The following is a 14,442-nucleotide window of genomic DNA, read 5'->3' on the forward strand; positions in this document are numbered from 1 at the left end:
AGCAGAGGAGACTTTTTCGTGAAGCAATATTTTCCTTGACGAGACGATCCACGATTTGCAGAGCAAAATAAGATACTAAAAACCTAATTCTTCGGATATTCATCTTGCTAATTTTTTGACTTTCGATTTGAATATTTTAAAAAGAATTGAGTTTATTCGCATTCTCGCACTGATTTAGGACAGGAAGAATTTGAAAAGGGGTAAACTGATGTGCAAAGTCCAAAGAAGATTCTTAAAAGCTTGTTCACAAACAAGATTCCTGCTTCTTCTTGTGTGCAGGGACTTTGAAGTATCGAACTTCAAATACACGAAGCCTGCTGGATCTCAGAAAACAGCGTCGATGTCAGTTCTGTATATCCTGTTTTATTTACATCTTCCTGCAGTATTTCCTCCTTGCCAATCATCGGCGACCTAAAAAGATGGGTGCGATCTTGGGAAACAATAGTATGCAATTTCGAAAAATTAAAACTAGTTAATTAAATAACCTTTTGGGGTTAAAATATTACGGTACTACCATTTTTTAATAATTTTATTTGTTGGCGAAAAAACACTACAAATATATTCAGAATACAAGCATTTTGTAATAAAAAGTTCTACTATTAAAAATAACTCCCAAAATAAGCACCACTGGCGAAAACAAAAACCAAAAAGTGTTACGTAAGAAAAGGAGGGAGGGGTTCGGCCTTACGCTATGAAGTGTGGCAAGAGGGAGGAAGGGGGGTAAAAATTTGTCCTAAATAGCGTTACGTAATATATGGACTGCCCTTTGGACACCAAACTAAACATTCAACACTATACGTGATCTTAATTTCTTAGAGCTCTTTGCACATCATATTTTACAGTTTCTATAGTTTGGAAGATTAACAAACCCAAGAGGAAAAGGTGCGGGAGGAGTAGAAGGAGGGCTCTGTGAATTGGGCATCTTCTCGAAAAATATAAGAAGCAATGACCTACTGCTTTTACTATTTGTGTTTATTGTCGCGGACGTACTTTTACGAACAAATTAGCAGAATTAAACTTCCCGTTCATATCGCACATTGCGAGAGAATCCGCGTCCTTCTCACATAGATTTATTGAAGTATTGCTGAACTTTGTGGTCGTCGCTAATTCAAGGTATTTTTCTTCCGAGACTTTTGCGGGAAATTTTTAACAAACGACGATCGAGTTCATTTTGCAAAGTGTAAAAGATAAAGAAAATATAACATCAGAAGTCCTTATTTTATTTGGATGATACGGATCAAAATCGAGGATACAATCCCCAACTCAGGCTTGCTTTTGATATTTCTCTGCTTAGAGATGCGAGACAGCTTAGATGTTTCGAGTGTTTCTTGGAACTGACGATCTTTTCTCGATCTATCACCACAGATGGGAAGAAGAAAAGAATAAAGAGGGTGTTGTAGCCTTTTAGCATGTTGAATACAGCATTTAAATCACAGTGTGTGCATGATAAATTAAAATGGATATTTATTACATGCGATATTTATTTCGCATGAACACATTTCACAATTAGATTGAGGAATATCTCATAACGGTTATTTTAAACAAACAAACTATAACAAATTTACCATTGATACTATACTCTCCATTCTTGTTTACGACTTCCTCCCATCGTTCAATAAGTTTTTCGATGCCTCAACGATAGAAATCTCCCAGTTTTGACTTAAAGAATTTGACCAAGCAAGCTTTCAATTCTACAAAGCAAGTGTGGCCTCTCGTAGCGTAGTGGCGCCAAATGTGGAAAGTATGGAGGATGAGGCAACACTTTCGATTTGAGTTTTTGAATTGCGGCTTTGGTCATATGGGCAATGTGAGGACGGGCGTAATCACGTTGGGGAAGAAGACCATTTAGTCTAATTAGTCTTTTTCTTTCTGAATTATTTTGTTGAGTTGGTGCAGTTGTTGAACGTAGAAGTCCATATGGTGTGTTTAGTTGTGCTCAAGCAATTTGTAAAGAATTATACCTTTCCAGATACATTTTACACACAACATGGTCTTTATAGATGAAGGCATTATTTTGGTTGCGAAGTCGGTTGTTCGTCGGGGCTGAACCGTTTTCTTCACTACTTAGTATTGACTTAAAAGGACCATTTCTTATCGCCAGTGACTATGGAGTAGAGAAAACGCTGTTCGTGACCGTATGTTGAGCGAGGATACTGCCGACAGTTGTGGATGATTTATTTTTGTTGCTTTTATTTCAAACGTGTGACACTGAAGCGCTGAATTTACCCATTGAGTAAGTTTAAATGATGGTGGTTTATCATAGCTTTTTTTTTTTTTTTTATCACAGTCCATTTGCTCCGCTAATTCTATGGTCATTTGATTCCATGCATTTTCTCACTATGTAATTTCACACGGTGCTCATTATCGAGCAATTTCGCACAATCTTCCTTATCGGATTAATCATTCTGCAGGTGTGATGTATTTTCCCACGGTCCACTTGTCAATCACATGATTCACCCTGAAACCGCTTTCACTGTAGGGAGAGGGATGTCAGAACAAATGTCAACTAAGTAAGAACAGGAAAATAACACACAGGTTAAAATAAATACGAACAATTGAAGTAATACTAGTTTCAAGTATTTTTCCCAATTGTACACCATACATGCAAATATAGGAACCCCACGAGTTAAGAATCTTAAGACGTTAATTATGCCAGTCTCGTATGCATTGATGCCAGATAAAACAGAGCAAAAATACAAGCAACTGTTTACATTTCTTAAAATGTGGTCTGGCCAGAACGAATCTCGAGTGCTAAAAGTGAATTTCCAGCTTGATGAAATCAATGCATTGCGTGCGGTGTTTCCTAATTCCCAGGTTTCCGGCTGCCATTAGAATTTAACCAGAGCATCTGGTGGAATGTTCAGAGTTTACGCTCGTCGAAGAATCCCTCGTCAATGAAGATATACGTCATCATGTTCGTTTGTGAAGTGGCTAAGCATTAATATCAAACAGGATCGATGAAGGTTGGCTCATCGTCATGGAGGATGTCCATCTGGCCAGAAAACCGAAGAGTTAAACGATTATTTCGTTGAACAACGGATGAACATTCCAAACATTCTGAGAAATATAAAACTATAATGGTCAAAGACACAGAACAATCCAGTGGAGTGTTGGCGCAATAAGTTAAACCGCAGCATATCTAAGAGTATACCACGTGCCTTGAAGCTTACGAGTGCACTAAAAGCAGATGCGACGTCTAGTTTTCATGCTTTGGCGAGACGGGGCTTAAATTGCAATCCGAAGTGTAGAGAATCAACTTACACCCATCTTGACCCCAAATTGCAATTCGTCCTGGAGAAGCTAGGAAATGGCGTGAAATTTAAAAAAATGCCTGAGGAGCTTGAGCTTTAGAATGCACATGAGTCGAGCTAAATCTCGATTCGAATTCAAGTCGAGTTTCGAGTTTCGAGTCGAGTCGAGTTTGATAAATAGATCACTCGTTCAACTCGTTTAAAATTGTTTTGAAATCATGGTCTGATTAGACTGGAAAGCGAAAGCCATGAGATTTGTAAGCAGTAATGCCAAATACTTAAATCTTCCTCACCAGAGGTTATACTGCTCGCATCTCGTCTCGTTTCGATAACGAGATGACAACATATTTTTATAACGAGACAGCCTCAAATCTCATGAGCACCAATATAAGTATATACTGTAGTTCTTACCATCAAATCTGAGACCTGCATGGTCGGATTTTTGAGCCCAAGCAGAAGCCCAATCCGGATAGTGATGTCAACTGGCTCGGCTCGGTTCAACTGAACGAACAACTCGAGCCAGCTCAGTTGGGATGAGCCACCGACTCGATTCGACTCGGCTTAGGTGGGACATTGGCTGAGCCAACTGGGTTGAAACGAATCCATGGATTCGGTTTGAGTCTGCTCAACTGAGCCCATGGCTCGATCCGGCTCGGTTGGGGTGAGCCATCAGCTCGGTTCGATTTGACTCAGGTGAGTCATCGGCTGTGTTCGGCTCAACTCAGCTGAAGGCTTGAGCCAGCTCGGATAGAGCCGCTCACTTCTCGGTTTGGCTCGATAGTGAATGAGCTGTGACCCGAGTAGCTCGAGACGTTGGCAACCCTAAACCCGTACGAAGCAGTTTTGAACATGTTTACCCGGCGCCCTATAACTTTTAACAATTTTTGGCTCGAGCCCGAATACTTATTCTTCCGGAACTCAAACTGAGAACTTCGTGAACGATGTACTTGCTTCCTAGACTTCAACTAGCTTTTGGTATTCATATATAAACCGCCTGTCTTTCATGTTTATACGCTGTTATAATAATAATAATAATAATAATAATAATAATAATAATAATAATAATAATAATAATAATAATAATAATAATAATAATAATAATAATAATGAGTTGTAGCAGAGCAATAGCTTTGTAATAATTATATCGTTTATGTAGGATACTAGAAGAGAGTACTTGGAACTACCACACAGGATTTGGCTCAATTTGGCTCGACCCGACTCTAAACTCGACCTGAATTTGGAAAGAGCTGGAGGAAATTTTTCGAGCCGCGTTCTCGAGTCGGGCTCAAAGATGTCTGTTTCGAGTCGAATCGAGTTTCAGAGAAAACTCGTTCTAACTCGCTCGTGCCTATCTCCAAAAGCTGGAATAATAAACTATGAATTGTACAAAATGGATTGAAGATGTACAGAAGTATGAAAGTTCCACCTTAAAGATGTGTTCTTCTCTCGAAAAATAACGAAATGACATGGTTCATCTTCAAGCCGCCTTGGAGTATGGAGCTAATGTTTTGTGTTTCACAAATCACAAAGTTTTTCAATGCTCTAGGGTGGGCACATTTTGATTAGATTTTTGAACTATCTGTCTGAATTTTCTGATGAGCTGCTTATTTTGTTTTTATTTATTTTAATGCGTAATTGTTCTATCATCTATTCCTAATTATTTTAATTTTTGATTATTCTTTTCTTGTTCTTATTTATTTTCATTTGCTATCTTTTGTACTAATATCAATTTGCGATAGTTTTTATGATTTTTCTAATTTTTTCAATGTCCCATTCGATATGCTATTTTTCTCCTCTTGTTTACTATAATTTTTGTTTGCTCATTTTTTGTTTTGTGTCTTGTAGTTTGTTATTTTAATTTTCGTTTATTTGCTTTATTATTCTTTTTGTGAAAGAGAAACATTTTCTAAGCTCTACTTCTCTACTATTAATTGCAATTGTTAGCAAATATTTTAACTTATGTTTTTTCCTTTTCTATTCTTACTAGTTCACATTCGTTCTGTATCCTTCCTCCCTCTATAGTGAAAGCGTATTTAGAATGAATCACGCGATTGACAGATGGATCGTGTGAAAATGCACGACACTTGCAGAACAATTAATCCGATAAACAGGACCGTGTGAAATTGCTCGATATTGAGCACTATGTGAAATTTCACCGTGAGAAACTGCAGCTCACCGGTCGTTTGATGTAGATTTTTCGTGAGAAAGGTAATTCAATTGCTCTTGAACGAACTCAATTGGTCGACCAGTGTTCGATCCACCATCCTTGACTTAAAAATTTTTATTTTTGAAATTCGAAAACACCGGCGGGCAGTGCTTCTTCTTCATACTAAGCACAAATCTTACGATCAGCTTTGGTGGCCTTAACATCTTTATTGCAAAATGCAAATTAAGACGAAAATGCTCAGTTTTGTTCGCGTGTTATTATTGATTTAGAAGGACACAAAAATCAATATAATTGAAAATTCAAATTATACTATCTTGTAAAGCAAACAGTTCTCTTTTGAGTAACATAAAACATTTTGCCAATGTGTTTTATTTCTTTGTGCATTTTTAAATTTAAAAAAATATTATGAATTATTTTTTTTAACATAATGTATAATAATTATAATATACAAACAAACACGTAGATAAAGACCGGTAATTTTATTTGAAATGTATGTACAGTAAAATTCAATAGTTTTTATTATTTAAAAACAAATATACACTGTGTACGTTGGCAACCTGCCTAAGTTGGCTATTTTTCGATGGAACCGGTCAATAGTATCCAATAAAAACGGATTTCACTGTACATTTTATAAAGGTTCTCTCCCTTATAGGGTATAGAAATATTTCCATTATTGTCAGTTCCATTGGCTACAGAGTCAATCTGAAACATACACGGTATACAATGTAATAGAGTTAACTGCATTGCTTTGGAAGTTATTTTACAATATGTACGTGAAGTACGATATTTTTTCAACAGATGTCAGTACTTTCGTGACTATAACGTGATGTATGATGTGTGATAGTGAAACAAAACGATCACTGCACACCTGCTATTGGGAATGGAAATACGAGAGATCTGAGGTCTTCCAGATGTTTCCTTGTAAACATTGCAAATGGAATGTTTACTATCCTTCTCAAACTTGTCACAAAACCGTGTAACTGGGAAGCATCTAAGAGGTTCTGTTTTGAGTTTACACCTCCATTGACTTGAACTTCACTGACATTTTCAAAGTTGAAGAAAAATCTTTAAAATGAAGTTTCGTTCCTCGAATGTCAAGCAAGCATCTGACATTTTGTTTTGATATAATGTGTTATCGTTACACGATTAGAACCATCATGAGATTATCGATATGTGTTGAGGAAACATCAAGCTAAATACGGTATCAATTTCAAAAGCAATACGGAGATACCATCTATTAAATTTTGTATAAATTTTTTATGCACTCTGTATGCATCTAATATCCTATACAGCATATTTATTAAGTATTAATATGTAACTTTATTAGAACTGAATTCTGGTTTGTTTTGTAGGTTCTTTCCTCCTTCGCATGTTGAATAACTTTCTGACCGAAGAGACATTCCGTCGAGGTGTGTCCAACTATTTGAAGGAGAAAATGTTTTCCAATGCGGAACAAGACGACTTGTGGAAATATTTAACGGAGCAGGCACATCGTGATGGTAATCTACCACCAAATGTCACAGTGAAAACAATTATGGATACGTGGACTAAGCAGACAGGCTACCCGGTTCTTACAATCACTCGCCTTTATGACGATGGGAAGGCAATTATCCATCAGGTAACATACTTTATTTGTGTTTGGTGATTTTTTTTTATTATTATTATCGGTTCCCGAATAACTCAGTTCTGATTTCGGAGGTTTAAAAGTTCATCCTGCAACTATAAAATTTTCTATGCATGTTCTTTTAATCTCATGTATAACATTAGAAGAGTGTGTGAGCGTAATTCTTTCATTGCTGTCCACTTGCTATGACAGTCCTCAGAAGTACGGTCTAACTTACGTGGCTGCAAAATTACCGACTCTTCCTGCTGCGAAGAAAAGGCTCTAAATGCCAGCGAAGTTAATGGTCTACATCAGTCATTCCTACTGGTCAAGATTACATTCCAGCTTTAAAATATCCTAGTTACAACTAATATTAAGTTGTCTTTATTTTGTGTAATTGGCATCTAGGTTACAAAATATACTGTCTTTGAAATTTGGTATAAACAGTTAACTCCTACAAATATCTTGAAAATGATTTACGTATTTAATGTTGACGCAGTTGGAATGAACTTACGCTAAAGATGGCACGTTTTTTCGCAAACAATTTGATTCTGATTTTTGTAACTTAGAGCTGTATCTCCAAATATTTCAATACTTGTGCAAAGCGGCTGAAATTGAAGAACATAGAAGTATTTTCACATTACTTGCTGTTACCGGCACTGAACAACGTGAAGACTTAACAAAATTAACTAAGCTCAAGCAGAGGTCCTTTGACAAATTAAAAGTGTTTACTTGAAAAACATGAAACTAAATACCATAGCTGAACGCTACAAATTTCATACTACTTACCAATCTGATGAACAATCCTTTATGAAGTATTTGAGTGATTTACGGAAGCCAGTATCTCTTTCTGAATGTGTTACTTTGGCATTCAAACGGTAAGAGGTCAGATGAAAATAAACAAGGAATCTTCAAGACGTTGGGTTCTAGCAACAACTGATTTAACGTTGCAATCTGCTATATCCCTTAAGGGATCCGGGGTTTTGGGGGTATTTTTTAGACTTTCAGTCAAGCAGCTACTGCATCGTCACTATTTATCCTAGGATCATGGTTCATACCTCATTCTCTTCAAAATGAAGCTGGCTTTCAAGCGGTACCACTTGCATGCTCATACCACATACCAGGAGAGGGAAAATGATGTCAAAGAGAAAATTTCGGGGGAAATTTTTTTCACACTTTGGGCCCCTCTGGAGCGGCCCTGTGTGAACGTAGAGATCTTAAAAAAATCCGATAAATAGTACTTGGTACACTGAATGTGTGCTAAATTTCAAGTTTGTATCTTGAATACTAAGGGCGGGAAAAATTTTATCAAGAATTCCCACAATGCCCCAAATTACCGCAAAACACCATGATCTCCGGTAAAAAATTTCCTGAGACATCTCTATTTATCCTAGGACTATAATCCGCCAATCATTCTCTTCAGAATAGAACTGTCTTTCGGGCGGTACCATTCACATGTCTCCATCATATATTTAAGGCGGGAAAATCCCGAAAAAATGGGATTTTGGTCTAAATATACCTTTTTTCAACTTTTAGCCCTCTGGACCCCCCTGTTTTAACGCAGAAATCTAAAAGAATCTGTTAAATACTACTCGGTGGGCTGAATGTTTATGCCCAATTTCAATCTTCTAGGTGCAAAAATAAGCTCGCAAAAAGAACAAAAAATACCGAAAATGTCCCATATTCCCCTATACAGAAGTATATTTTAATAAAAATTCCCTGACACATCCCTAATTACCCTAGAGTCATGTTTCGCCCATCATTCTCTTCAGAATAGAACTGCCTTTCAGACGGTATGACTCACGTGTCTCCATCATGTATCTAAAGCGGGAAAATCCCGAAAAAAGGGATTTTTTGGTCTAAATATTCCTTTTTTCAACTTTTAGCCCCTCTGGACCCCCCTGTTTTAACTCAGAGATCTGAAAAAATCTGATAAATACCACTAGGTGGGCTGAATGTTTATGCACAATTTCAATCTTTTAAGTGCAAAAGTAAACCCGCCAAAAATATATATATACCAACAATGTACCATATTCACGTATACAGAAGGATATTTTGTAAAAATTCCCTGAGATATCCCTAATTACCCTAGGATCATGATTTGCACATGATTTTCTTCAGAATATAGCTGGTTTTTTAGGCTGTACCATTGACATGTCTCCATCATGTATCTAAGGCGTAAAAATCCCGAAGAAACGGATTTTTTGGTAAAATATTCCTTTTTCAACTTATTGCCCCTCTGGATTTCTCCTGTTTTAACGCAGAAATCTGAAACAAATCTGGTAAATACTACTCGGTGAACTAAATGTTTGCGCAAAATTTCAAACTTCTACGTGCAAAAATAAGCCCGCCAAAAAATAATGAACATAGGCTTAATAAAAGAAAATATATTTTAGAATTATGACGTCATCACCTCCTATGTCTCGACGCAGGAAGGTGTGAAACCATACGTAAGGTCTTCTACAATGCCTCTGGACTTGAAAAAAAAAAAAAAACTGGACGAAAAAGCTCAAATAGGAGAGTTATAACGCAATGTACCATGAAACACCCGTATGGTACACATTGTACCATCGGATCCCCAAAGGGATATATATTGTGACAGGTGCTGAGAGAGCTCGAAACGAATTAAATGTTCAATGCAACAGATGGCACCTCTGAGAAAAATTGCTCTTCTGGGTAACGTTCGAAGGTCAATGTAATACATAAACCATTTGTACTTAAACAGAGAAATCTACTCAAAGAAGCTGATCTTGCGGCCGTGTTCACAAAATCAGTTTTCATCTTGTTAATGAGAAGCTTGTGATATGATACTTGTCATTTCGCTCCATGTACTTGCAAAAGAATTTTTGCGTGAAACAATGAATATTGAGATGCTCAACGACGTGTAAGATTACAAGAGCTAGCTAATGAACTCAGAGAAGATGATCAAGATGATGAAACCCTCGTACAGGATGAACATCAAGCCCCAGATTCCTTTCATAATCGGAATTTTGATAAGCTAATGTAAATTTGAAGGAAGATGGAGGATTGTCAACCGGTCCTGTTGAAGCAGACGAAGTCTTTTGCGATGAATCTAATGACGAACCAAATACTATACTAGAATGTTACGAAGAATTTAATACAAATTAAGTTGATCAAGTTACGGAACGATGATCCACACGAAGATCTACTTGTGAAAAAATTATGAATTAGAGGAACATTGTTCGAAAACTGATGAAGAACCTATTCTATATAATGATATTGGCTATATTTCAATGATTGATCCACGATTTGGAATAGGACTGATTTCTTTGGAGAATTTGAACATGACGTGGAGTAAATGTGGAATTGGATTGAGGCGAAAATCTACATGAAATTAAGATACCATCCTCTCACTAAAATAATAAAAAAATCTTATATAATTGTTAATGTCTCAGTGGGGATACTCAATTCTTTGTCTGAATGAAGGTAATGTTGTGATTAGTCTTAGTGGAGACAAGGAGTATTATGAAAATTGGAATATGTTGTATAAGTCTCACTGGAGACAATGATGTTACATCTTAGTGGAAACGAATAATCTACATATTTATTTGCTATGGAGAGCGGAGAGTGAATGTTAGTATAAGTTATCAAATGTAGTTGGTGAAAAATTTAAATCTGATTTAAGCTACTCGCTGAGCAAAACAATACGTTGATTATAAAAATTATTAACGTGTAATTGATTCGCCAACTATCTATCCGCTTAGCTTCATCATACATTACCTAGTGGTAGAGTGCTTACTCTTGGTACATGAAGTCCCTGGATCGATCCCCGAACCAAGTAAATTTGTGGTAGACAACATCGTGTCGGTGGGCTTTCTCTGGGTATTCCCATTTTCTCTCACATTCTTATTCCATCATTTTTCCAAGATCATTCACTTGGCTTAGTCATTAATCTCTTAGCTTAAAGACCATAATTATGGACTTAAACTGAAAGATTTCATTTTTTGTTAAATATCAGATGCGCTAGCTGCTCCTTGTACTCTCTATGTGGTTGCCTAAGAATGGAAGCAAAAACCAGCTAAGTCACAGAGCTCCTAGTTGTAAACAACTGATCTAGATCAATATTAATTTAGAGCTCTTGGCTACAGAAGCAGTAAGCAATGAAATAGTTAAGTTGTATTTAAAGATTTCTTTTTGTAAGATCCGCGTACAATCACGGTTTAAATTCATCTCAAAATTCTCTTTTTATGTTCGTTTGTTTATTTCTTGAAATTTTCGAAGTCAAGCGTCACTTTTGAGTACCAATGGTATATGAGACTTTAAAATAGGACCCGAACCACTGAAAATGTGTTCAATTTGTTTTAATGCTGTCCCACTGGGAATCAAACCTATTACCACGTACACCAAACACGCACGTGCTAGCTTCTAGACCAGTGGTTCTCAACCTTTTTTGACTGATGGCACACTTTACTGAACGTTCAGGACTTCGCGACACATTTGTTTGATATTTTTATTATAAATAACTAGCTGAACCTGCGCTCTCTACACAGCGCATCATTCGCATATGAGCTAAGTTGACTTGAGTTGATTTTGAATTTAACGTCCCTTTTCAGCAGTGAGGCTATATGAGACGTGGACCTACTGATTAACGTGGAATCCAAACCACATGAGCTCCCGCCGGGAATCGAACCCGGGCCTCCCACGCCAGTCACGGAGAACCGCTTAGTCACGGAGAAGCTCTCGCATATGAGCATAAATCTCCTCATTTCTCACAACATATGTACATGTCCCTTTACAGACACAAGTGAAAGACTTGAAAGACGTGAAAGACACAAGTGAAAAATCAGCAAGGGGTATCATAAACGGGAGATTTTTTCGATTATTTTTTCTCAATATCTCGCACCGTTTGCAAGATTTGAGTCTACTTCCGGTTGGAGTTTCTAATTCATGTATGACCAGTGTTTTCTTTCTTCTTGCGTGCAGTATGTAATAAGCCAATACATTACATATACAATTAATTATAATGCCAGTTATATATGGTGTTCATTGGGCAAAACACTCAGAAAATAAAGATTTATCTTAGACTCGAGAAAAGATTATCCTTTCTTTTTTATTATTATTTGGCCATGAAACAAACGCTTGAGACATATACAACCCGAATATACAACAATGTGATGTTGGAATGTATAACGCATAGGATATTTGAAGATACTATAAACAATAATAATAGATATCGAAAGCACGTACCATGATTCGATAATTCTGGTAGGATTATGGAATAACTTTAGTAAAAATGAATGGCGAGAGTTGCAAACTCCGGACCAACTCTCGATTATGGTGCTACGTAGTATGTTAACCGTTAATCTAAGACGTTTTGTAATTATCTCTGTATTATATCTCCTTCTCTAGAGATACAATATGCATGAAGATACTTTTATGTGTCGGGCGAAGGGGATTGTGTGCCACAGGAGAATTTAGAAATAAATCATGTGTGGTTTATTTCCACTATAATACATATATCGAACTGATGTAAGAGGAGTATTTCGACAAAAAGTTTCTGCAAAGAAGAAAGCTGTTAATCCGGTAGTCAGAGTGATGGAAATTACAGAAAATTAGAGAAAAAATATGTCCTTATCCCAATAAGAGTTCACCATCTTTTACTTGAACTATCACATCAATTCCAGTGCGATATTGAGTGCTTTCACAATTTGTTCCTACACTATGAATTGATTGAGGAAGCTCGCACACCAAAACTACACACACTAGGGTTAAACCTTTCAAATATCAAATTGATTTTGAAACGACAGGTTGAAGTTGAAATAACAACCAAATACCAGTAAACTCATTCTCTAAATTTCATTAAAGAAAAGCTAACTATAATAAGATAAAATATAAAGGGCTGAAATTCAGAATATATTGGCTCTATTTAGTGAGAATATAGAAATAAAAAAAATTGGTATATTGACAAAACATCATCTCCAAGTTGTCCACTTGAGTTAAAAAAAAAAAAAAAAAACAGAATCCGCAGAATTAAATTAAATCAGAATTAAAATTTCGCCTGGCTAAAACCATGCTGTGCAAAAGTTCGAGGGCCAAAATCTCGCATGCCCAAAACCTTGGGGACCAAATATCGCTGAGCCAAAGCTTACAGGCTGAAATCGCGTCGGGCAGATTCTCCCATAACAATAAAATAATAGCAATAATCATAAAGATGATCCAAAATCATTACTTTAGACACTAGAAGCACAAATAGTTGACAAGTTCAACATACAATAATCTTAAAATAATCCCAACATTAGGGGGAAATTAGAGAACTTATCGATCAAATCTTTTTTCAGTTAAATTGTAAGGTGAGCGTGAACTGCGAATTCTACCGGGGTTGAAAATTTCTACCCACTGTATGTAAATTCCTAATTAAAAATGCATTGACGCATGTTCCAACATTTTTTAAGATTCTACTTTTAAACGGGAAGTGGGGAAATTTCTATAGTTCTTTTCTTTCCAGATTCAAGAAGTGAAAGTGATCTTGTTTCTGATCGCATCATGGGACAACAGGTGAACTGTTTGAAATTAATTTTTGATGTAGTTGGTATTTATATGAATCTGGGTTTTCATTACACCACTTTTATTAAAATGTGTATTGTATCAGGGAGTCAAAATTTCTGCCTAACGAGGCCCTGAAGTTAGAAAGATGAAACCGTTAATCAAACTCATTAAAAATAAGTGAATAGGTACCCCAGCATTTAAGAAAATTCAGGTCTTAAGGAGGAAGGGGCACTTTCTATAGTTTTTCCTCACATTGAAGATCACATCACAGGAAAACGGTTGAACCATTTGAAATGCATTTTGTGTCTACTATACTGTACTCAGATTTATCTTCAAACAGCAGAAATTGTTTTCTGTGCTAAATACGTCCTGTCTGTCATGTAGAGGCTACTAAAATATTAGAGAAAAAATAAGTATGTCCGTGTCCATATCTAAGAGTGTCCATAAAACAGATTTGTGCCGTAATAATACATACATTTTTTCCGGGACAAAAATCTGTCCGTATTACAGAGATACCTGTTATTGGAAGGTGTCCGCTAATGGAGGTTTAATGGAAATGAAATGAAATCTTTAAGTTTTACGTCCCACGGTTATGCCGGTTAGGCTAAAGGAGACGGTGATGATGAGAGATGAGTGAAATGGTGGAATGAAGAAAGTGGGAGGAAACGGGAGAACCCGGAGAAAACCCACGAGCACGGTGTTTGTCCACCACAAAGTTCACTTGGCGGAGGCTGGGATCGAACCCGGGACCCCAAGCACCAGAGGTGAACGCTCTACCACTGAGCCACCGCGCCCCCAGGAGGTTTAATGGAATGTGTTATTTACAAATTATACACACAGAGATATCTAGAACATTCTACACTGAAGAAATCGCTATGGTAAGATTTTGGAAGTCGAGGTTTCGTCCTAGACGA

General features: G+C 36.7%; 1 protein-coding gene across 5 annotated transcripts in view; it reads left to right on the forward strand.

Annotated features, from left to right (window-relative positions):
• Window positions 1-14,442, forward strand: part of LOC145678596 (aminopeptidase N-like) — a 124,039-nt gene that overhangs the window by 78,511 nt on the left and 31,086 nt on the right. For all 5 annotated transcript variants that reach the window (XM_081748936.1, XM_081748939.1, XM_081748935.1 and 2 more), the window contains one exon: window positions 6,771-7,036. In XM_081748936.1, the coding sequence (XP_081605062.1) occupies window positions 6,771-7,036 (266 nt within the window). The remainder of the gene's footprint in view (window positions 1-6,770; window positions 7,037-14,442) is intronic.

This window comes from Thermobia domestica, chromosome 2, assembly GCF_964235325.1.
Source record: "Thermobia domestica chromosome 2, izTheDome1.hap1.1, whole genome shotgun sequence".
NCBI lineage: Eukaryota > Metazoa > Arthropoda > Insecta > Zygentoma > Lepismatidae > Thermobia > Thermobia domestica.